This window comes from Bos javanicus, chromosome 5 (assembly GCF_032452875.1).
Source record: "Bos javanicus breed banteng chromosome 5, ARS-OSU_banteng_1.0, whole genome shotgun sequence".
Taxonomy (NCBI): domain Eukaryota; kingdom Metazoa; phylum Chordata; class Mammalia; order Artiodactyla; family Bovidae; genus Bos; species Bos javanicus.
The window spans coordinates 72,356,136-72,381,773 of NC_083872.1; the positions used below are offsets into that span (position 1 = coordinate 72,356,136).

Here is a 25,638-nt window from a genome sequence, read left to right on the forward strand (position 1 = left end):
TATACTGAGTTTCAAGGGGGGATATAGCTGCTTCCATTTACCGAGCAGCCTAGTGTAGGGCTATCTACCTTTCTCCTGGACAGTAAGAGTTAACCTCCCTGGGCATCATTTTGGTCACCTGTTATAACACTTACCTCATAAAGAAGTGTTGAAGAGTAGAGGAAATTTATACAAAGCAGCTGGCAGGGATGCTGGTAGCTGGTAAGGGTTCAGTAAGTGGCAACTATCATCATTTTTAGCAGTAATGCTTTAACAAGGCTTGGGTAGAGTATTTTGTTGGATATCCACGTTGAAGAAGTCAATCTTTGGGGGTGTTGTTGGGGCTCACAGCTGCCATGGCAAACTGTGCCCTGAACCTCATCCCAAACCAATGCTATATAATGCTGGTCACGAACATATCCACTTTTAGTGTTTGGATCAGGAACAAGTGTATCCCACTCACTGGAAAAAATTTTCCTTAAGCCTACGGCAAGTCAATATGGTTATCTTCACATGAAAAGGACTGCATGCTGATTTGGGACTTATTCTGATACAATCATATTCCTTACCATTTCTCAAAATTTTAATTCCTAGGGATGATCAAGATCAGAGGTCACACTGACAAGGGATTAATCACCAAAATTTACAAATAGCTCATGCAACTCTATGTAAAAAACAAAACAAAACCCCAATGGAATAAAAAAAAAAATGGGTAGATCTAAAGACATTCTCCAAAGAAGACATAAAGATGGCCAAAAAAGAACAGGAAAAGATGTTCAACATCATTAATTACCAGAGAAGTGCAAATCAAAGCTACCATCAGGTATCACCTCACAATGGTCAGAACAGCCATTATCAAAAAGTCTACAAACAATAAATGCTGGAGAGTGTGTGGAGAAAAGGGAGCCCTCCTACACTGCTGGTGGGAATGTAAATTGGTACAACTACTAATGGAGAACAGTATGGAGGCTCCTTAAAACCCTTAGAGTAGACTTACCATAGGATCCAGAATCCCACTCTGGGGCCTACATCTGGAAAAAACATGATCCTAAAGGATACACACACCCCTATGCTCACAGCGGCACTATTAACAGCAGCCAAGACATGGGAACAACCTAAGTGTCCATCAAGAGAGGAATGGATAAAGAAGATATGGTACACACATATATACAATGGAGTATTACTCAGCTATAAAAAGGATGAAATAATGCCATTTGCAGCAACATGGCTTGACCTAGAGATTACATAGTAAGTGAAGCAAGTCAGAAAGAGAAAGACAAATATATATCAGTCATATGTGGAATCTAATTTTTAAAAAAGATACAGATGAACTTATTTACAAAACAGAAGCAGACTTATATTGAAAACAAACTTATGGTTACTGAAGGGGAGACATGGGTGGGGAGGTGTAAATCAGGAGCCTGGGTTGAACACATGTACACTACTATGTCTAAGGTAGATGACCGGCACTCTGCCCAATATACTGTAATAAACTAAATGAGAAAAGACCCTAAAAAAGAAATATAACTGAATCATTTTGCTGTACAGCAGAAACTAGCACAACAATGTAAATCAACTATGCTTCAATAAAATTTTTTTAAAAGGTCAGAGGTCACAAACTGGTGGTCTTTGGGGGTAAGAAGGTTCTATTCATCCTGAAGACATGTTTGGTCTGACTCAACAGTGTTTCAGTTTTTTTTTTTTTTTAATTAGTTGTCAACGCTAGAAATCAAAACATGAAAATCCAGATTTCTCATTCCTCTTGCAAAATATAAAGACCTTATGCCTGAGCTCTACCCTCACCAGTAAATTCCACATCGGAGTGCACAGATGGCAGCTGCCTGAGATGGGGACTCCTGTCTCCCTAGCAATGAATCATGCTCACCACCCTTGGTTCCTTTAGGCCAAGGTCCTGGCCCCAGCGGGCATCTGTATTTGCGACTCCTGATATGTCCGTTCCTTCATTTCACAATGAGGAAACAGGCTGAAAAAAACTGAACTGTTGCAAGTCACACAGTTACTTATGGCACAGGGCGCAAGCTGGAGCCAGGGTCACCGTGCAGGCCTCATCCACTGTAACACTCAAATTCAATGACATCCTGCTCAGCCCAAGGACATAGGCACAGCAGATCAAGAGGGGGCCAGTACGAGAAACAGGCCAAAGCAGGCAGGACTTCCAGGTACAGACTTTTGCAGAGGAAGTCTTGGGTGGCAACATTTGAAAGAGGTTCCCTGTCTTGCCTTCTAAAGCCCAGCCACCTTTGCAGACAGTTCTTGATTTCAGCTGCAGAACTGCTCTCTGGTCCATCTACCTGTCTCTGCTGCTACTTCCGATCCCTTTGCTGGCCTTCATCTCTCACCAGAATGAATGCAGTCGTCCCTTAACTTATCTTCTCTTGCCCTGACTATGATCCTTTCCTGATGCAATGAAAATGATCTTCCTTAAATGGACATCTAGTCATGCCATGCTCTCAGTGTTTTTCCATTGTCCCTCCACCCCTGCTCATAAACTCCTTAGCATATTTTGAGAAGTCCTGCAGGACCCATCCTGGCTTACATTTCTGGCCACATCAGCTCTTGCTGTTCTCCCCATCAGGGCTCTGGCCACCCTGCCTCTCCAGAATGGATCTCTCTCTCTCTCCACCTGGAACATCACCCCTCCCCTGGTGAACTCCAGCTCATTCTTCAAGCCTCCATTTAGGTCGAACTCAGTAGGACATCCGTCCTATACTGCCTCCACCCCAGGTCAGCTGACAACCCTGGGACAGGACACACCCATCAGGGTACCTAAAGAGTCTGTCTTTAATCAACCATCATTCCTGTTGGTCTAAAGCTATGGGATTCACAGATCCTATCTGTGTGGGTCACAAATATGGGGGCCCTAAGGTACCTTGTCATGGTTATTCAATGAATGGAGACTCTGGATGGAGGAGAAGAAAAGTCAAGGAAGTCCCACTATCTTTTCACCCTAGATGGGAAGTCACTTCGCTTCTCTGGTCTCTCTTCACATGTGCACTAAAAGAGGCTGGACGAATTGACAGATGAACGGATAAAGAAGTTGTGGTACCTATATACAACAGAATATTACTCAGCCATAAAAAGGGACACATTTGAGTCAGTTCCAGTGAGGTGGATAAACCCAGAGCCTGTTAGAGTGAATTAAGTCAGAAAGAGAAAAACAAATATCGTATATTAATACATATATATGGAATCTAGGAAAATGGTACTGATAAACCTATCTGCAGGGCAGGAATACAGATACAAACAGAGAACAGACATGCAGACACAGTGGGGGAAAGAGAGGGTGGGACGAATTGAGAAAGTAGCATTGAAATATATACATTATCATGTAAAACAGATAGCTAGTGGGAAGCTGCTGTATAACACAGGGAAATTAATGCTGTGTTCTGTGACAACCTAGAGTGGCGGGATGGGGTGGGGAGAAGGTTTAAGAGGGAGGAGACATGAATACTTAAGGCTGCTTCATGTTACTGTATGGCAGAAACCAACACAACATTGTAAAGCAATTATTCTCCAATTAAAAATAATTAAAAAGCACTGGATAGGAGCAGTTATTCTCGGCTCAGGGTCTTGGCCTGTGAAGAAAGGAATGGGCTTTTAGGGGCAATTTGCAATATTTCAAAATGCACACGGGAAGCCACACATGTTCCTCTGATGTGGCTACAGGCCAGCAGAAACTTCAGGTCGCTCTGCAGTAAGAAAGTGCTAATTAATGGGCAATACCAGTTATATCACATTGGGTAAGGTCATGATTAGCAATGATTGACGTCTTTGATCAATAAAACACAGGAAGATAAAACACATTCTGAACAGTCTGTTCACGTGTAATGTTTTTCAAATGACGAGGACCATGAGGCAAAATAATAAAACAGTCTTTGGATGGGAGAGCAGAGACCAGACTTTTAAGATGGGGCCAGTTTACCTTTCAACCAGCTGGAAGGCAGTCTCCACAGGTGCTCCTGAACAAGAGCCTCAGAGGGTGCAGGGTGGGCTGTGGCCCAGTCCCGAAGCCTCTCTCTGGCAGGTGGAGCTCAGATTTCCCCACCACCACCTGTTCGCTTGGAAACCCTACCCAATGCACCCAGAGTCTCACCAACCTGCAAGCAGCTGAGGTCTCAGGATTCACAAGAATCAGGGGCTGAAAGCATGGTCTTGCCACGCGGGGGCGCCCTCACTCCACCCACAGAGATCCCAAGGCCCAGCGGGAACCAGAGGACAGCTCCATTCCTGAAGCCCCTGCAGGGTCGTGGGGTCATGGTGCTCAGTGCCACTGCCCACGTGTTCTGGGAAGACACCTCCCACCCTGCCTGACTGAGGGGTGTTGCCTTGAGGTCACTCATCTGTGATTCTTAACCAAGACAGGCTGGAAGGGACTCCACCTGCTCAGAGGGGAGAAACATCCCAAGATAAGCCTGGATGGAAACTCAATTCAGAAAGTGGACAGAGAACACTGGCTGCCTTCCCCTGCTCTCGAGAGCAGGGTGGGGGTTGGGGGGTGGGGAACGGATGTGCTCACATCAAACACATACTCTGGCTTCAGGACCAAAGGTTTAAAGACTCTTGTGAGAGTTCTTTTAAGACTGTAAGACTGAGAGACAGACAGGTACACATGACGGAGGGAAGTGGGGAGGGCCAGAGTCCAGGCGAGAAAGAATTCTGATCCTGCTCCGTTAGGCACAGTCATAAGCCACAGAGCAGCCAGACAAGTATGAAGTGGGCAGGCTGTAGAGCTGGGGTCTGAAAGATGTTGGTTCAAATCCTGAAGCAGCCCACGTGTACCTGAGCAGGTTACCTTGACTTCCTGAGCCTCCCTGTTCACCACGATAACAGGGAGAGTGTAACCATATCTGTCTTTTAAACTTGATGTATGGATCTAGCAGGACAATATATGCAAACCACCCCTCATGGTACCTGGATCAGGAAGGCATTCAAGAACAGAGGTAACTCATGCTGACATATGACAGGGATAAAGGGTTAAAACAAACTTTGACCAGTTATATGTTGTGACTTCAGTTTGCTTGCTTAGGGACTTTCAGGCTAGGTGGATTCTACAGTCCCTTCCACTTCAGATGGTTTGTTATTCCGTAACAAATGCCACTCCCCACACAGCCATCTATGCCTCTCACAAGCCAAGAGCTTTCTCCAGCTGCTGGACACCTGCACTCCACCTTGGGAGGGCTGGAAGGGAGTCACAGCTACCAAGGCAGCAGCAATGGTCAGTACATGACCCCGGGGTCAGGCCAGCTGCCCTCAGCTCCCACTTTCGTAGGTATGCAGCCCCACATACCATCTCAGTCCCTCAGTCTCCCACTGGGAAAACAAAGATTAATAATGGTACCTGTGGCAAGGATTGCAAGGGGAGGGAATGAAATCCCACTTGTCAGGCATTCAGAACTGTGCCAGGCACTCAGCGAGCACTTCAATACATGTTAGCCATCACTACCACTTTGATTTGTTTTACAGAATAGGCAGTGATCTTACTAGAATGCTTAGATGAAGGCTGTCTGATCCAAAATTAGAAGAGGGATGTTTTCATGAAAGCTATAGACAGAGCATTAGACTGGGAGACAAGAGATGCTTCCTAGACCAAGCTCTGCCTCGAACATTTCATGAGGTAACCTGGGATTTCAAGCCAATAGTCAGGCAGTCAGAGGCCGTATCCCTGGGTGGATTTAGGTAGTTCCCATCCCCTTCTGTGTTCCAGCTGCCCCATTCAGAGGGGCGTTGGAGTCCGCACCCCGCGCGTCCTCACCTGAGGTACTCATAGAGTCCGTACATGGGCAGGAAGTCGATGTCGGACAGGAACATGTAGGGCGTGCCCACGTGCTTCATGGCCACGTTGCGCAGCAGGTTCACAGGGTAGAACTGGCCCTCCTTGTACACGATGTGGTAGGCCACGTTGTGGCGGCCCATGAGCACCTCGGAGCCCTGTGCGTAGCGGAGGAACTGCTGGGCCTCGGCGTCCGACAGGTAGAGTGCCAGGCTGACGGGCCCCTCCCAGTGCTTGCAGATGGCCTCCAGCATCTGGAGCCTGCGAGGAGAAAGGCCACCTGACGCACCTGCGCATGCGCGGGACGCACCCGCGTAACCAACCATTATCTGTGCATCTGCGCATCGTCCGCAAGCCTGGGACTGGCGCCAAATCCAAACCCCTGTGCTAAGCATTAGTTAAACACTATGTGATGGGGGCCAATCACCAAGCCTCAGTTCCTTTATCTATAAAATGGGCACAAAACACTCACCTTTTTGCTTCTAGCCTTTGAATGTTTACAACCAGACAGCTGACATGGAGTCACATTTCACTATAAGCCTTTTCAGGCTCCTCTTTTCAACAGTGGGTGGGGAAATGTACATGAAATGATGTAAAGATCGCTTTCCAGCTTAAAACTCCCCCACCTCCCCGTCTCGGTCAGCAAAGGTAGACAGCAGTGCTACTACTCTCCTGAAGCAGGGACCGGAATAGGAGGCTTAGCCAAAGGGAGGCCATGAGTTACAAGCAGCATGAAAACAAGCTGTAAAAATAAGAGTAACAATAACCACAATTATTGACTCATTACTATGCACCAGACACTTCCCAAACCCTGTGCCCCCATCTGTCATTTCCCCCATTCTCCTGATGAAGGAATTGAGGCTCCAGGCGTCCAGTCAGCTTTAGTTCTTGAGCTTGGACTGTGTGGACAGGTATCTGGACAGGACTTTGAAGACAGTGAAAAGAAAACACTGGCAAAGGGAAGGAAAAAACCCCAAATACGTGAATGCTGGAAACAAAAGTGAGCCTGGGGTGATGCTGTCTTCATTTTTCAGAGCCCTTACAGCTCCAGGGTACCTTGCAATTTTGGAAGGCTACCTGGGAGACACTGGGCCATGGAGAGTGGTGGGGTGGGAAGAGGGGGGAGGGGAGGGGAATGGAGCACAGATAAAAAACAAAAGGTGCTCCCAACCAAGAGGGTTCTGCAAAAATGTTTGGAGAGAGATCTAGAAAAAAAAATATTTTTTCCCCCAGAAGTATTAGAAGTGCCTACTACATAAAATCTATGGTTAAAAAAACAGCAAAAGCCTATTTCAATTTTTTTTTCCCCTACCCAGCAAGAGGTACAGAATCAGAATGCTCACTTTATTTGGACAATTACCAGGAAATAGATTCCATGCTTCTAAACAAAAGAAAATGGGCACACCTATCTTGTGTCAATGGTTTTCCTGATGGACTTTCAGTTTCCTCTCAGTAATTCTGTGAATTGGTATTGCCTGGATTTGCTTCCTCTTTCACTAAGGAGGATTAAGGTATTCATTGGGGTAAAATGCCCTCCATTTCTCATACTTTATAGCACTTGTTAATCAAATTGACCACAGCCAGTTTTGAAAGAGGCACTATATTCTCCACAATGCTTGATTTCACTGAAATTTGTGTTCAGCCTCTGCTACAAGGCCCCTGGTTTCTGCTGGGCTCTAAGAACCTGGGATTTTGAATGATCCCACTTGCATCTCGGTCTCTGTCTGCAAAATGGAAGGACTCTGCAATTGGATGAGAGAGCTGTTTATACAAAGCCTTTGAAATTTGGGGAGTAAAGGGCAAGGATAATTTCTCATCCATGTGTATGTCAGAACTGCTGGAGGGGAAGGGATGCAGGAGGCATGACTGAGTGTGAAGGGAGGACAGCTTTGGCTGTGGACTCTCCCACTGACCTGCTTTTGGACTCTGTGTCTGAGGAGTTTTCTAAGCAGGGAGCAAGCCCTGCCTAATCCAGCTTGTCTTCCCCCCTCAGCAGAGATTTTAGAGTGAGGACAGAGACACAAAATACTTAGGGTTTTTGGGAGAAAGGTGCTGGTAATGTGACAAACGTCACATCCACGTGGACTCTACAGGAAACAGCGCCAGAGGTTCCAAAAAACCTCAGTGAGTGAAAACGAGTGGTGCCATGACCACTTCCTGTCTCTGCCACCAGCTCCGATCTCTCTTGTCCCTTAAAACAAAGCTCTCTGCCGGGATCTGAGCAACAGGCAGACAGACAAACCGAGGTTCATCATAATGATAATGGAGAGAATGTGATCATGATACAATAAATCTCTACCACATACCTGTTGTTTACGGCATGCCAGCCACATTTGGGCTGGTAGCACTTTTAAGACTCACAGTAATGCTCTAAACACAGTGCAGATTCTCATCACTGTGTTACAGGGGAGGATGCTCCAGGAGGTGAAGTGACTTCTTTCAAGTCACAAGGTAGACAGGATGGATCCACACAGCCAGGTCTGACTCCAGCGCCCGGGATCCAGACCACTATTCAACATGAACTGGGTTTGGCTGAGAAAGATGTCCCCATCACCTGTCTCCCCAAACAGGAAACTGGTCTAAGCTTGGCATCAGCTTCCCTTTATTCCCTCCTCCTCCTCTTCCTCCTTGGTCTCTCTTGGGGTCAGAGGTCCCCCATCCTCTTCATTCTTCTCCTGGTTGTTTTCCCCTCAAACACACTTGTTCCCTAAGGTCTATCCCTGTGTAGTTCTTGTTGAGACCGAGTTTTGTGCTGAGTCTTTCTTAGGTAGGAAGATAAGGATCTGGCATATCAAGGACCTGGACCAATGGAGAGGGTTTCAAGAGACAAAGATTAATTCTGCAAGTGCAGTATCATCCATTTAGAAAGAATCTCTGAGATTTTCAGTCTGATTACACCATCATGATGATGAAAGGGCTCAGCCTCAGGGAGGGTCTTAACTTGCTGAAGAGCACACAGTGTCGGAGAGGAAATGCTGACACCAGGACCCGTCCCGATGCTCTGTCCCCTGCTCTCCCTGCCCTGTCAGAGCTGGGAAGAGGAGGGCAAAGGCTCAGGAATGCCTAGAGATGTCTGGGAGGCCTTCCGCTTTCAGATGTCTGAAAGAGGCAGGGCTTCCCCAAGGGGGTCCTACTGAGGAAGGGAGCCCCAGACAGTCTGTGGAGGTGTCAGGGAGCAGGCAGGGAGATGGCAGAGTCCAAAATCTAGAAGACTGGGCTTGGAAGGAATTCTAGAATGTCAGTCATTCCAAGCAGCCAGGCAGGTGGCCACTCAGCCTCTGCTGGAATGGGGAACCCGCTCCCTACAAGGCAGATGACTCCCATCTGGTACCCTGAGCAAGGCAGGCTGAGGGGTCCAGAGGGTAACTGAGGGTTCTGGGCTCAGGCAGAACTAGGTCTGAACTCTGACCTGTGTCAGTATCTCTGGGCAAGTGACCATAGTTGTTCGTGCTTCCCTTTCCGCACATGCATATAGGGGATAATAATACCTTAGTCAATGACAAATTGGCTATAAACTCTTCCCCTCTATCTACATGCTTTGATATTACCCTCCCCCTCACTGATTCTGGGCTGGCCATGGGACATGCTTTGGTCAATGGGACGTTGACAAATGACACAAACAGGGGACTTGAAAAGTGGTTGTTTGGTGGGGCTTGCCCAGAGCCCCAGGAACCTTGTGACCACTGCCCTGTGAACAGCCTTAGTCATGACCATCAAGTGTCTGTCACAGAGCTGGATATGCAGCAGGCACTCAGTACATGGGGGCTTCCCTGGTGGCTTAGTGGTAAAGAATTCGCCTGCAACGGGGGAGCTGCAGGAGATGTGGGTTCGATCCTTGGGTCGGGAAGATCCCCTGGAGGAGGGCATGGCAACCCACTCCAGTCTTCTTGCCTTGAGAATTCCATGGACAGAGGAGCCTGGTGGGCTACAGTCCACAGGGTTGCAAAGAGTTGGACATGACTGAAGTGACAGCACACGTCCACACTTGGTACTTGACACCTGTGATTCCTGCCTTTCAAATACACACACCTCCAGCAAATATCTACTGAGCATCTACAACATGCAGGTATTGTGCTGGGCCCCAGAATGAATGAGAAAAACAAGGTTTTCAAATGCAGTTCCGAGAGAGAAGACAATAAGCAGACCAAGATAAGATTAGAGTGAACTGAGGGCTAGAGGGGCCACAGAAGAGGAAACGGGATGAAGAGTAATGGTGGGGGCAAGTGGAAAAGTCAGTGTGAGCCCTGGACAAGGAGAAAGACTGGTCTTGATCTTGAGAAAGCCTGGGAAAAAAGTTTTCCAAGAGGGAGGAGCCCTTGGGATACAGAGTTTAGTGTGTTCTCAAGTAAGAGCCCTTAGGATACAGAGTTTAGTGTGTTCTCAAGTAAGAAGCAACACGACCAGCATGGATGGCAGATGGACAAGCAAGGGGCAGAAGGAGAGAGGTGTTCAGGGATGGTCAGGGATCAGGTCATACAGGGACATCAAGGTCTTGGTGGGCAGCTCTAAGACTATTCTTAAGGCGATAAGAATGCATCAGAGAGTTCTAATGATGTGACCTGCTGTATGTATATTTAAAGATCGCCCTGGCTGTCACACGGTGAAAGGAGTACTTTTCACTCTCTAGAATGATGCTTTCCAAGCTTCAGCAGGCTCAGGGTCACCTGGGAGGCTTATTACAACACAGATTCCTGGGCCCCACTGCAGAGATCCCTGTTGGGCAGATCTGGGGTGAGATCCATGTATCTGCGCTCTAACAAGGTCCCAAGAGATGCTGTGCTGCGATGGGACCTAAGAATGGGACCCCGTTAGCTCAGTTCATGTTCTCTTTCCCTCACACTTGCAGAAAACAAAGAGCAGGCCCATCAGCCACATGAGTCCCTGGAACTGCAGATGGCACTTCAAAGGCTTCATTCAAGAAGCAGGGAAGAGCAAGCGTCTCCTGGCCAGGTGGCAGGGATGCTGTAATCAGGCCAGCTCCCTCTGTCCTTTCGATCATCCTCCAGAGTGAGTGGCCAGGCAAGGAGCAGCCCTGCTGGGTCCATCACTGCAGCAGGCGACATTCATTCTTTCTGAACGGAATTCCAGAGGGAGCTGGGCACAGGAGCCCGCATGCCGGCTCCCCTAATTTGTTGTGGCACTCACGTAGGGCCTACTTCTGACTCAAAGGTTTACAAACATACCCAAAATGTTTCTTCAATTAAAAATCAATCCAAGAGGCACCAGTCAGCCCGCTGCATCGTAATTGGATGTGTGGGATGGAGTGGAAGGAGGCATTTCCGCCGTCTTCATCAGCTTTTGTGCTACTGCTTTATAATTTCTGATTATGTCCCGCTAAGTGTCTCTTGCTTGGGTGTAGAATTCCTTGAGTTCTCTGAGGTATTGTCTGGATGGCAGTACTTGTCACAATGCGTTAGGGGGGATCACACGTCTGCCATGCTGGGGGGATGCGTGTGCTTTGAAGGGAAGGCATCTGCAGTTGGTATTTGCAGCTGATGTGAGAGGTGCCTGGCCTGTCTTTAAGGGGGTGGTGAGGGTAGGTGTCAGGTCTCCTGCAGCCCAGGCTGGGAGGATGCTCAGGGCTAGCCACAGAAGGAGGGGCTCTGTTCTATCTGTGTTTCATTGATAACAAGTATATACATAAGGATGGATTTAAGTTGTTAATAATTTAATTTTTTTCCTTTTTTTTTTTGGGGGGGGGACACTTAGATGTATGGAGGATCTTAGTTCCCCAACCAGGGATTGAACCGGTACCCCCTGCAGTGGAAGTGCAGATTCTTAACCACTAGACCACCTCTTAAGTCTTTTCCTTCTAATTGTGAATCCCAGGTTGCAAATGCCATAGCCAGCATAAAGGTAAAAACCATTGAGAGAACTGTGCTAGTGTTTGTGGCACATTTGCTAATCACTGGGCACTTTCCAGTCTCTTACTTTATAAAGCATAGATGGTAACCTATGAGCTTGACGGTATTATTGTCACTTCATAGGTAAATAGCTGCTGCTGCTAAGCTGCTAAGTCGCTTCAGTTGTGTCCGACTCTGTGCGACCCCATAGACGGCAGCCCACCAGGCTTCCCTGTCCCTGGGATTCTCCAAGCAAGAACACTGGAGTGGGTTGCCATTTCCTTCTCCAATGCATGAAAGTGAAAAGTGAAAGTGAAATCGCTCAGTCGTGTCTGACTCTTAGTGACCCCATGGACTGCAGCCTACCAGGCTCCTCCGTCCATGGGATTTTGCAGGCAAGAGTACTGGAGTGGGGTATAGGTAAGTAGAGTGAGGCTCAAACAGCCTAAATAAACTGTCTAAATTCATATGGTTAGTCTGTAGTGCAACTTGACTTTGAACCCAAGTCTTCCTCTCCTTTATCCCCCTACTTCATTTTCCCTTTCCTAAATACCTACCCTGTGCAGAAGCTGTGGTCAGAGTCTCTGGATCCAGCAAGCACTAAATGAACATCATTATGTCCCAGGGCTTCCCCAGAGAGTCTCACATTTTTCTCCTGAGTTCACAGGTGGCCATTGGCTACTGATCTTGATGGAGAATATCTTGGCGATAAACTGAATATACAAATAGAAGGTGTGAATGTGACCAAGGAAAACCAGGATGCTCTGAAAGATGGGAAACTGGAATTGCTTGGAACTCACTCACCTGGGCAGATCATAGATTCTGAGCTTCATGTGCCGCCTCTGGGGGGACTGAGATATACTTATGCTGCTTGGAGAATAGAAGACCAAACCTGACCATCATTCAGCACAAGGATCAAGGATTAGGTTTTGTCTTCATTTTAAATGGCACAGAGAAGAAGGAAAAATAAACACAAAGAGTGGACTGTTCTGGTGGGTGACCTGCTGTTGTGCTTGGTGGGAGAGGGTGTGTGCAACCAGGCTGGTGAGGAAGAGTAGGGGTGACTTGGGACATGGGTCTAGGTCAGTCCCTCATGCAGCCTCACTGGCAGCCTGGCAGGTTTGAGCTGGAAGGGCTGGCCACCTACCCTGGTTTCCCCAAGCCCTGCCTACCTGGCTGACATCATTTGCTCTCTCCTTCCTCACCCTAGCACTTAAGCCCTAACTGTGCATCCCAGCGGGCCTGGTGTCCTCTCCTTCCTCGCAGGGGGCTCCTTCTCTCCCTATAAGCCTTCTACTGTCAGTCCACTCAGCCTCCAGCTCAATGTAGGCAGAACCCCTCTTGGGGGTATTCGCCATTTCTTCCATTCTCTGCCCCAGCCAGGACAGGGGCTCCTCCCATGGGTTCTCATAGCACCTGTCTGTTGTCAAACCTGTTCCCTGTCTGTGGCAGCCTGAATTCTCAGTTGGCCCCAAGACTCTTGCCCCAGCTCCTGGTGTACGGTACCCTGGATCACCCCTCCCTCGAGTGTGAGCAGAAGCTGGTACTATTCTATATGATAGACTAGTACAGCTGTGATCATGTCACATAACAGACTGGGGAGATTCTCCTACTGGCTTCGAAGAAGTAAGCTGCTCCACACAGCTAAGACCTAAGGGTGACCTCTAGGAGCCCAGAAGGATCCCAACTAACAGCCAGCAAGGAAATGGGGACCTTGGTCCTAGAGCTGAGTTCTGCCAAAACCTGAATGAGCTTAGAAGTGCACCCTGACTCCCAGGTAAGGCTACAGTCTAGTCAACACCTGGAGTTCAGGCCTGAGACCCCAAGCAGAGAACCTGCTAACATGTATCCAGACTTCTGATCCATGACACAGTCAGAAAGGAAAAAATGTGTTTCTAAAGCTGCAAGATCTGTGGTGACTGATTAAACCACAACAGAAAACAAATACATGATCTGAGTCCTGAGTTCACTACATATTCTGTGAGGGCGGAATAGGGTCTTATATAGTCCCAGCCCCACAAGAGTTGGCTACAACACAGTAATAGATGCTTACATAGTGTCTGCTGAGAGATCACGTGAATTTTGGGGATGAGAAAACTGGGGTTAAGAGAAGGGAAAGACCTTTCCTGCGAGGACACAGCAGGACAAGGACCTCGTGGGTGCCAGAACCTCTGTACTTGTCCTTTTCGTCCCTTTGGTCTTTGTTGTTATCTGTTGTGAAATCACTGTGGACAGTGACAGCAACCATGAAATTAAAAGATCCCTGCTCCTTGGAAAGCCATGACAAACCCAGACAGCATACTAAAAAGCAGAGACATCACTTTGTCGACAAAGGTCTGTATAGTCAAAGCTATGATTTTCCCAGTAGTCATGTACAGATGTGAGAGTTGGACCATAAAGAAGGCTGAGCACTGAAGAACTGATGCCTTCAAATTGTGGTGCTGGAGAAGACTCTTGCGAGTCCCTTGGACTGTAAGGAGATCAAACCAGTCAATCTTAAAGGAAATCAACCCTGAATATTCATTGGAAGGGGTGATGCTGCAGCTCCAATACTTTGGCCACCTGATGCAAAGAGCCGATTCATTGGAAAAGACCCTGATGCTTGGAAAGACTGAAGTCAAAAGGATAAAAGGGTGGCAGAGGGTGAAATGGTTAGAGAATATCCCCAACTCAATGGACATGAGTTTAAGCAAACTCTGGGAGATAGTGAAGGACAGGGAAGCCTGGTGTGCTGCAATCCATGGGATTGCAAAGAATCGGACACGACTTAGCAACTGAACGATGGCCAGCAAGTTCTGCACAGGTGTTCTGGAGTCTGAATCTCCAGGACACTAGCCATGAAGCGATTTAATTACACGAGCTGTCATTTGCTAAGAAGCAGTGGGACTCACCGCCTCCACAGCTACTGTCAACACGCATCATTCCCGGATACCTCCGGAGGCCAGGTCCCCCCTCATTCTCTGGGACTCTCAGGCTGCTTACTGTCTGTGAACCATTTTGTGCCCCAGTGCTTGTTTCTTCATTTTGCTCATTCTCCAATCACTCGTGACTAATCATAAGTGACATTTATTGAACACTTACTAAGTGTGCCAGGTACTGTCCTCAGCACTTTAAAGGCATGAACTTATTTCCTCCTAAAACCACCCCATGAAATCATATCCACAGGCATCTCCAAAGTGGCTCAAAGACAGAATAAGGCCATCAAACTCCCTTCCTAACTATGGGAGTCGAGAGGGAATGACATGGAGAAAGCTGGGGCCAGGGCAGCCATTTGCACACCATATGTCAACTGGAGAGGAAGCTGGCTAGCAGAGGTGGGCAGGAAGCACACAGGGTGGCCAGAAATAGAAAAACTGCATAACCCTGAAAGGCTTTAAATCCACTCACCTCCTGGCAGCCAGAGATGTTTTCAAAAACATAAACCAAAGCAAAAACTCTGTAAATGTCTACAATAAATTCCCATCACGTTTAGAATAAAACCCAAATATTTTATGAGTTTCGAATGTTTATAATCTTAACCTCATGCAGCTTCCATCTCAAGTCCCTCTCAAGTGATGCTTCAGCCACACTGGTCTTCTATCAGGGTATCTGAACACACAAGGCTCTTCCAACCACAGGGCCTTTGCACTTGCTATTTTAAATGCCTGGAAAACTTTTTCTTTTTTTTTTGGCAACGCATATGCTTCCCTGGTGGCTCACACAGTAAAGAATCTGCCTGCCATGCAGGAAACTCAGGTTCTATCCCTAGTTGGGATGATATCCTGGAGAAGGGAATGGCTACCTACTTCAGTATCCTTGCCTGAAGAATTCCATGGACAGAGGAGCCTGGCAGGCTACAGTCCATGGGGTCACAAAGAGTCAGACATGACTGAGCAACTAATACTTTCACACTCCCCCACTATGCTTGACTTCTTTTCTTATCCTCAAGTCTCTGCAGAAATGTCCCCTCCTTTGAAAGACCTCCCGCTGATCATACCACCTAAAGAAGGTCCCTCACTTGACACTGTTAATATCGATCACTGTTCCTTCAAAGCACTTATCACAATGTTAATTGTTTGACTTAACTATTTACTAGCCCTATATTAGCAATACTGGATGCACACGGCAAACCTAAAATGATGCAAGGTCTTCACAAAGATGCTTACTGAACTAGTTTGCAATGGAGCCGGACCATGAATTTTCTTTTCTAAAGCTCCTTTGGTAATTTGATTTGTCCCCAATTAAGGCTGAGAATCAGTGCAATAGACTGTAAGCCACATGAGGGTAGGGACCACAGCAGTACTTCCTGATAAAGGCTCTAAGAATGATCCCTGCATCAATACATGTGTAAGAAAAGAAGTAGCAGTTGCTTTCCAACATCAACTGTGGGTCCAGTCCAGGTGTTTCCTTATAACACACCTCCCCGTTTCCTTGAGGTAATTTGACTAGAGCTCTGTTTTTTTAGAATCAGTTCTTCCTCCATCCTCAAAAACAACCAGCATCATCAACATACAGGAGCCCTTGGTTTTCAGTGCTGGAGAAGGGATAAGACTAGGCCCTGTGTTAGCAGGCTTCCATGTTCCAAGCTGGTGGGGCCATTTCTGCCTTCTCCAGGTGAAGGGCAGCTGTGAGGAGACTGTGTGGGCAGTGGGGTCCGTCTGCCTACCTGTCCATGGAAAGCTGAGCCACCAGGGTGACATCTGTGTTGTCTGAAGCGGGCTCATACTCATAGTGCAGGAAGTACAGGTGGGTTCGATGGACGGTGAACCGCTCTCTCCGGAACTCATAACACAAGTCATCCTCGTCCAGTTCTGAGAGCTGCTTCTGGAGCTGAAAGATAGGAAAGAAGGCTTGGGAACAAGAAGGAAATCCCCAAGGGGGTTGGCCTGTTGTGCCCTGTCCTTCCCTGAGTTTCTTATCCACTGGACCTTGTTGATCGGCCAGTCAGAGAAGGACAGGATCCTGTCTTCATGTTCTTCTGCAATATAATCTGATTTCAAAGAGGTGATGATAGAGGGCAGCTGCCTCATCACCTGAGGAATGAGACCCTCTGAGCTGAGAGTGATGCTGGCAGCACTGACAAGTGGATAAGCAACCACAACTCCTTATGCAAAACAAAAAACATTTTCCTTGATGACCCAGCACAACAATTTCAAACAACAGGTGGTAACTGTCAAAGAACAGAGTAATGAAAACCAAACTGAACAGTACCTTTGTGTGACCTGATGCTTTTCTCTCCCTAGAGCTACAGACTTAAAACTCTATACCATGTACTGGAAAGGAAAAGCAATCCCATAAATAAAAAAATCTCCTCCTTTAATTTCATCCAAGTTCAATCAGTCTCAGTTCCTGCTCTTCTCTCTTTCTCCTATTCTGGTACTCAGATCCTTTACTTCATTAATCTGCCAGTAGGACTCCTTCACTTAGCTCTTCTATCCTCTTTCCTAACCAACTAGTGAAAGAGTGAGCTGTCCCACTAACAGGAAAGGAGGAACTTAGCATCCAACATAAACACATGCAGATCTGCAGGTTTCCAGATCTGCTGATACACAGATGTTCGATACACAGTATCCCTCCCAGGCAGAGGTGACTATACCTGTTCTACAGGTGAAGAATTGCAATGAAAAAGCTGGGGAGCTGGGGAGACTCCAGTTTTTTAATGAACTTCAATAGAAAAGTTCATATCCACTGGATATGAAAACTTCGATATCCACTGGAAATCAGACCAGTGGATATGCGGTAGCAGAATGAAAGGGCTGGGAAGAGACAGGAGAGAAGCTCTTTGGGTGATGGGGATGTTTTATGTCGCAATCAGGGTGATGGTAATATGGGAGCACACATTTGTGAAAATACATGTACACTTAGAATGGGGGGATTTAGCATATATGCAAATCGTATTTCAATAAAATTTATTGAAAGAAAACAATTTGCCAAAGTTCACATGGTTACTTCCAATATTTTTTCTGTTACATGAGCCTTGTCCATTATATGATGATACATAGTTGAATATGGATGAAAGTTTACATGGCTAGAGTTATTAAGATTAATAGCTGAATACAATAGAACATTTTTCCAAGAAGGTGTATATATATAAATATTTTTTTAAAATCTCCAAACCAACAGTGTGGTAATCAATAAAAAAATACATTCACTCACTTCTCTATGACCTTCATATGACTTCTATGGCTTCATATGACTTTCATATGATTTCTATCAGTTAAGACCATTGCCTTGATAGGTTAAACCAGGGGTCCCCAAGCCCTGGACCAGTACTGGTCTGTGGCCTGTTAGGAACCAGGCTGCACAGTGAGGGTAGAGTGGTTGGCGAGCAACCAAAGCTTCATTTATATTTACAGCGGCACCCATCACTCTCCCATCACCTCTAAATGGGACTATCTAGTTGCAGGAAAACAAGCCCAAGGCTCCCCCTGATGCTATGGTATGGTGAGCTGTGTAATTGTTTCATTATCTATCACAATATAATACTACTAGAAATAAAGTACACAGTGAATGTAATGTGTGACCCATCCTGAAACCGCCGCCCCACTCCAGCTCAGTCCAAAATCGTCTTCCACAAAACCAGTCCCTGGTGCCAAAAAGGTTGGGAACCGCTGGGTTAAACTATGATATTATTTCTCAAGATGTGTACTCTAACAGCTGACTGCGTTAAATGGTCCGATTTCTTCACTTCCCCTGCCCCATATCCTTGCCCTTTGTCATGTGACTCTTGGTGCTGCCTACTAGAGAGGCAAAGATTATTTCCCCAATCCTTGAACCTCCTGGGCTGGACCTGTGACTTGCTTTGGCAAACAGAATGGAGGGGAAGCAGTGATGTCCCAACCGTGAGGGATCAGGTTCAAGAGGAAGTGCATGCTTCTTGGGAAAGTGCCTGGACTGGCCTGCTGGGAGGTGAGACAGATGGCACAGAGTGGAGTCTCCCCGGCTGCCCATCACGCGAGTGAGCCTGGCGAAGGTCAGCTGCCTCTACGAGCACTTCTCACTGTTCATGCTTCTCTCTGTACACCACTGAGGTTTTACGGGTTTTGAGCACTAGACGACAGATAGTGTCACTTTCATCACACGAGTCTGTCCCACACAACACAGGGTTGCTAGCCTCCTGGGCCCCAGCTCAACAAATGATCGTAGCATTCTCCAGATGACTGAGTATAACTCCAAATGCTCCCATACATTCCCAAAGGCCACTTGGGTAATCAGTTGTGATCCAGTGATTTTTGAGATATGCTCAGCTATCTTGAACATTTTTAACCTTTAGAAAGGATGCAGTCAGGGATATTCCTCAGCTTCTCAAGACCAATTTGATGTCCTTGCCTATTTGAAAGTTCCCCCTATGCCAACAGGGTAGCTAACTGATATAAGGCTGGAAACTAGAATTCTCCCTCCGCTTAAGGCCCTAGGAGCCAGGCGACCCCTTCTGACTGCAGGATTAAGTTCAGTGTCTCCTGGCCTACAGGACTCCTCCCCGATCCTTGCATGCCCAGCAAGCCTCTAGTGGATATACTCATAGCCACTCATAGCATGTTAAGAAAGGGAACAGTGGCCAATGAAAGTGCTTCTAGAGTCACTTTCTAAGAGGGTCTACCAGCAGTCCTGGGGGATAAGTAGCCTCCATCTAGGAACCGCATGGAACCAATGTGGTTCAGTGGCAGCCACTTCCCAAGGTCACCCCTAACCATCACAATGCTTAAAGGCTAGGATCTATAACATTGTTGTCTACCAGCCACACAGCGGGCTGCGGAAAGCCCAGCGGATATGACATAGACATACATTAGAGTCTGGGACTCTGTACCAACCAATGCCTTCCTTGAGTTTTAATATTATCAACATGGTGCTTCGCACCTCTGTCCTAACGTGGACTGAGCACCTCCGGTGTGCCAGGTGCAGTGCTAAATCAGACTCACTGCTTTGTTTTCAGCACAGATCTCTGTTTTACAAAGGAGGAAACTGAAGCCCAGAAAGTGTCTGTCACCTGCCAATTACAGCTAGAGAGCAGCAGTCTGGACTGTGAATCCAGCCCTCGGACCTTTCACACCAGGGACATATCACGACACAATTACTTCTCTCCTGGGGGATAGATGTGAAGGTCAGATGTGCTGGTGGAAGATACCATGCAGTGTGAACAAAGCAGGCCACAAAAATGCATTTGCAGTATGATCACAACACAGCAAAGAGACAGACCAGGAGGAAACAGACCAAAGGGAATCCACTGCAATGTTAACCAAGCTCTTTTCTGAGTGGAGGATTCACAGATGAATTTTATTGGCCTTGTTATACTTTTTGTACTTAAGTAATTCCCTGCAATTTTCTCAAATGAGCTAATGCATGTACAAGTGCTTTGTAAACTGTAGAGTGCTACACACACCTCAGAAATATTATGATTGCATTATGTTCCTTTTCAAATTCTAATCTAGAACTGCTCACTGCTGACTGCATGGCTGATGGGATTTCAGGCGGATCCCAAGGAGAAGACTCGAGCAGCTTGAAACCTGTCTCCTTCACATCCAGGTAATATCTCCAGGGAGATGCTGAGCTGGAGGGCAAGGGTGGTGTGGCTTCTGTTAACAGGTCTGAATGCTACCCCCACTCCACACTCCAGTCATGCGGGGAGCAGGGGGTTTCCCAACCAGCAAGTTGCAGAAACAAAAGACAGATCCCTCCTGAGATAAAATGCATTTGCTAAATTGCTTCTTTGGGCAGCCAGCTGAGGCACAGGGAAATTTGGACTCAAAGGAAAATGGCCTTTAAGCCATTTGCATTTATTTCTTCCCATCCTTAAGGACAGTGGCCTAGACTGACCCCTGAGCTGCCAGAGATGATGGCTGTCATGCCTGCGGACTCTAGAGGGATAGGAACTGTGTCCTGGGGCTCTGGCCTCTGAACTTCTGCTCAAAGTCAGGAAAAACTACATGGAGAGATTATGGGGATCAGTGGGCAATGAGGCCTGACTTCTCTGACCCTCATTTGCTATGTGACCTGGAGCAAGTCACTTCTCTCAAGAGCAGGACAAAGACTTTGGGTTGCAAGGATCATGTGCTCACCAGGCCAGGTGAGTGCTGAGAGCACTGCAGGCACTTCCTCATTAATACTCACATGGGTCAGGGACCACCAGCAGTCCCGTTTTACAGACGAAGATGATCATCATCTGAAAGGTTTGGCCATTTAGTCAAGGTCACAGTAAATGAACAGAGCAGCTGAGATTCACAACTAGCGGTGTTTCCTCCAAGTTCTTGTATGTAATAAAGTCACTGTAATGCCTTGTTCATCAACCTCTGGGTCTAATGCTAGATGGTTCAGTGACTGTAGAGTTCTGAATCATGTGTCCCCCTTGGTGACAGAGATCTTTGGTGCTCAGGCTGAGAGAAGTGGCCAAGTTCAGGTCAGTAGAACGTGGGTAGATTCTGGCTACTACAGGCTCCATTTTAAAGACTGTCTCATGCAAAAGCAAGAGCGCCTAGTGGAGGATGCTCCGTGGAGGGCAGAGCCACAAGATGGAAGGAGTCTGGACCCTGAACATGGAGAAGAGCCACCTGCCAATTAGGAACACCCACTTGGACTTTGTGTGAGTCATAAACTTCCAGCCTGCCAAGCCCATTTTATAAGTAGTTGTGTTCCCTTAACTAACATGCTTACTTGAACTCTTTGAGTACGTGATGAAGACAGTACAGCAGACCAATTCAGAAGTCTCTAAGGCCACCCCTTTTCGTGACACGTGTCCTTCTGATGCCTTAGGACAATGGGTAGAAACATCGGGATAAAATAACACTCAGGAGTGTTGCTTTATACTTTCAGCACCTTTCTCTTTCAGCAGCCTTGATATCCATTTCTTCATCTGTCCCTCCCAGTAAGTGTATGAGACCAGGAGGGCTACCCTCTTGCCCTCAGTTGACGGATGAGGAAACTGAGGCGCCAGGGATGTGCTCAGAAGAGCTGGGGCCCTAACACATCTCTTGGAACCTCATTCATGGTTCTTCCCTGTGGTTTCCATGAAGCAGTTAAATTTTATTAAACCACATGGACAGGCAGAAAAAGATTACCAGTTCACTGGTTGCCTGCTGTGTATAGTAATGATCAAAGTTCCAGGAACCCAAAACACTGTCTTCCAAGGAAACCAAACCATGGGCCACTTTCATTCTTTCGTGGGAAGGGAGAGGCATGGGCTCAGGACCATTCAGTGAAGGTTCAGAGACGTCTGCCCAGCACTGATCGAGGCTCTGAGAAAATAAAGAAGAAAATGGCATGGTCTGCTACCTCCCAGGTATCAGTATTAACGTGAACATCCCACACAATTAATAGGCCCTTATTTTATGCCAAGCCCCATGCTAGGAATGCGGAATGAACCCAAGTGTCTGCATTTAAATTGCTTATACCGTCTGGTTGGGGGAATAAAGAAGTGAGTTAGCGACTGTAAAAACTGTGTATTCATAATACAAATAAAATGACGGGGAGCTGGGGAGGGAAGGGTGGTGGTGTGCTATGTGCTACACTGACCTAAGCTCCTGACTTATCTTTCTGTATTTAGCCCTCATCAAGCCTACCAGGTAGGAACAGTGCTACCTGCTTCCCATTTTACAGATGAGAAAACTGAGGCACAGAGTTTGAGTGGCCTGAAATCCCATAGGGAGTATTCCTACCATTTTACATGAGGCAATGTTGCTTCAGAGCTTTCCTCTTATGTTTCATGCAAGGAGCCAGTTAGGGCCAAAGTAAAAGTAGGCAGAGGTCTGTGACAAAGATGTGGGAGAGTCAAGCACTTGGCAGGTTTGGACAGATGATGTTTGGATAGATCAGAGACTAGGGGTGTGAAGGAGGGGTGTGTGCCCGTGGCCCTGTGAGTCTCTGGACCCTGGGCTCCTTCTTCATCCCCTCTCCTGGCCACCCAGGCAAACACTGAGATGCTTCAGCTCTGAGATTTAACATGCCAAGGAGGGTCACTGGAGGCCAGCCTTGAGCAACCTGTCATGGGACTCTGAGTGCCATCCACTCTGGGTTCCTCTGCCCACTGCGTGAGAAAGGAGCTGGTGACACGCGGCTCGCATGTGAGAGCAATGATGCACTCCGGGGTTTCTCTGGGGTTTCTCGGGGATACAGCTGTTTCTACAGAGCCATCTGTTCCCTGGAACTGCCGTGCAGTGATGCTGTAAAGGGTTTGTAGGATCTGTTTATATGTGTCTTATTTTTAACTTCTCATTAAACCATGGTGTTGCCGTTTTCTTTCCTTCTTAGTGAGCTCAGCATCTGGGTATGTGACCCTGCAGGCAGCCCATCACCCTTGTAGCACGAGGGCATTGAACTTGGAAGCCCTCATTTTAGCAATGAGGCAGAGATCTCAGAGCAGCTGGACAGGAAGGTGTCCAGAATGAGATTTCTGGTCAACACTAGTAACGAGACCTCCTGCACCCTGCAGCCCTGCTCACACCTTACCCCCCTGAGCCCTCATCCCAGCCTGGGCTCGGTTTGTTTATTGACCATTTTATAAGTGAGAAAACTGAAGCTCATGGGAGGCAAGAGTTACATTTGAAGGTGCAGATCTAGTCCTAGGGCCAGGTTTTCTGATTTTTAAGTACAGGGATCCTTCCAGAGCACCACAAATACTTTAAGACAAGGACTTGTAATAGTTAATTTGTTTGACAAAATTTATCGAGCACATACCAGGCAGTCTTTTACAGGCATAAAGATATACTGATGAATGAAAGATAAACAGCCCCGCGATCCCCGAGCTTACATTCTAGTTGGAGAGATATAACCAAAAAAATAAATAAGTCCAGAATATAATCATTGATTGGTGATAAGAGCTGCAGAGAAAATGAGAAGCAAGAGCTCTGGGAGACGGGGAGCGGGGGTTGGGGAAGGTATGACAACTTTAGGTTGGGGAGTGTTTTCAGTCGTTGAAAAATGACCACTCAGCTTGACACCAGTTCCAGAGTTGCTGCCAACCTATCCTCTGAATTCCATTCTCTGAGCCTCCTTTTCCTCCTCTAAAAAATAATGCTAATAATAACCACCTTGCAGGCTCATAAAAGAGTAAGAAAAATGATACACACTAAAAGGTGCTAGGAGAATCACTGAATAACTTGTAGTTCCTCTTATGTTAATTATGTATGTCTTTCTGGGGCTTCCCTGGAGGCTAGGTGGTAAAAAACCTGCCTGCCAAGCAGGAGTTGCAGGTTTGATCCCTGAGTCAGAAAGATCCCCTGGAGAAGGAAAGGGCAACCAGCCCACTACAGTATTCTTGCCTGGGAAATTCTATGAGCAGAGGAGCCTGGCAGTCCACGGGGCTGCAAGAGTCTGACATGACTTCGTGACTAAACAACAATATATTTTTTTGGCCATGTCATATGGCATGCGGAACTTCCCCAAACAGGGATTGAACCCATGTCTTCTGCAGTGGAAGCATGGAGTCTTAACCACTGGACCACCAGGGCAGTCCATCTTCTGTTAATTTTAAATAGGGATCTACATTCACTTGAGAAGCATGGCTTCAAAGTCAGGCAACCTGGTTTCCAATAACGGCCCCACCATGTAGGAGCTGCTTGACTTTGAGCACGTAACTCATCTCTGAGCTTTCTTCTCTGTGAAATGTGACTTGTTAATGCCTCCCTCCCTTGATTGTGGTGAAGAAGAAAGTTGCATTTCCTCTTTACTTTCTCTGCAGGAAATCTCTAATTGTCAAAGGCCAGAAGAAACAGAGAAAGCTCTTTGAGCAGCACAGAGAGCACTTCCAAGGCAGGAGAGAACACAGTGACTAAGGCATAGGGCGTGGATGCCCCAGTAGGCTTCGGCATCTCGTGTCATCACTGGGAAACTGTTACTGGTTCACTGGCGTGCTGTCTTGGGGAGGATTCTGAGTCTGGGGCTGACCCCAGATGGCTGAGTGAGGTCATCAATTAGTGACGTCTGCTGTGGGCATGCGATAAGAAAGTTCTAAGCTGGGGGCTTCCCTAGTGGCTCAGTAGTAAAGAATCTGTCTGCTAATGCAGGAGACACAGGTTTGATTCCCAGTCAGGGAAGATCCCATGTGCCATGGAGCAACTAAGCCTGTGTACAACTATTGAGCCCGTACTCTAGAGCCCGGGAGCCGAAATTACAGAGCCCATGTGCCACAACTACTGAAGCCCGAATGGCCTAGAGCCTGAGCTCCACAACAAGAAAAGCCATTGCAATGAGAAGCCTGCACACCGCAACTAGAGAGTAGCCCCTGCTCAGGGCAACCAGAGGAAAGTCCAAGCAGCAGTGAAGCCCCAGCAAAGCCAAAAGAAAGAAAGAAATGAAAGAAAACTCTGTTTGCTGACACTGTCTACTGACTTACAATTACATATAAATGTGAAAACTCAGTGATGTCCAGTCTTGTTTTTTTTCCCACGCCTTGGATGTTATGTTTCATAATTTAACTTCTAACATGACAGTAGATAATTATTTTACCATTGGACTTTGACTATTGGATTCCCGTTTTTTTTTTTTTTTTGGCTGCTAGAGGAAGGATGCACAGGGTGGTGAGCCCAGAAAGGGCTATTCTGAAGCTGATGAACTGAAAGTGACAGCTGTCAGAATGAAATCTGCAGAATAAGCAGCAAACAGTCCGAGGCCATTTCCTGCCAGGATAAACAGCATCTTCCCTCCTCTGGCCAATTCCTGCCCCTTCAGCCCACTCAGTGCAACCTTAGTCACTGAAAATTGTAAATTGAGTTTGGTACACTTTGGTTACTGAGGAAGGGCATGTACTTCCCATCCAAATTGGAAAATATAAAACATCTATAACAATGTATATTTTAATGGCCTTGCATTTAAAAAGGTGAGTTTCTTTTATCTGAAAAAAAATCCCTGAGGTGGAGCAGGGCACTCTTGATGATAAAAGCAGCCTGCTATAAATACAGTGCCTGGGGGAGAGTTACATGTTTCTGGATAACACATTGTATGGAAGCGACACTATCTGCCCCGTTGTTGGGGACCACAGGGGGTGTCCTTATTTTTCACTGCTCCAAAGGACAGCACTCAGATTAATGGATTATTTCCAGAAGCGGGGATTTCAAC

General features: G+C 46.9%; 1 protein-coding gene across 2 annotated transcripts in view; it reads right to left on the reverse strand.

Moving 5' to 3' along the window:
* LARGE1 (LARGE xylosyl- and glucuronyltransferase 1) overlaps window positions 1–25,638 on the reverse strand; it is a 613,949-nt gene that overhangs the window by 25,594 nt on the left and 562,717 nt on the right. For both annotated transcript variants that reach the window (XM_061417244.1, XM_061417245.1), the window contains exons 11-12: window positions 16,259–16,422; window positions 5,753–6,031 (exon numbers count right to left, since the gene is read on the reverse strand). In XM_061417244.1, coding sequence (XP_061273228.1) covers window positions 5,753–6,031; window positions 16,259–16,422 — 443 coding nt within the window. The remainder of the gene's footprint in view (window positions 1–5,752; window positions 6,032–16,258; window positions 16,423–25,638) is intronic.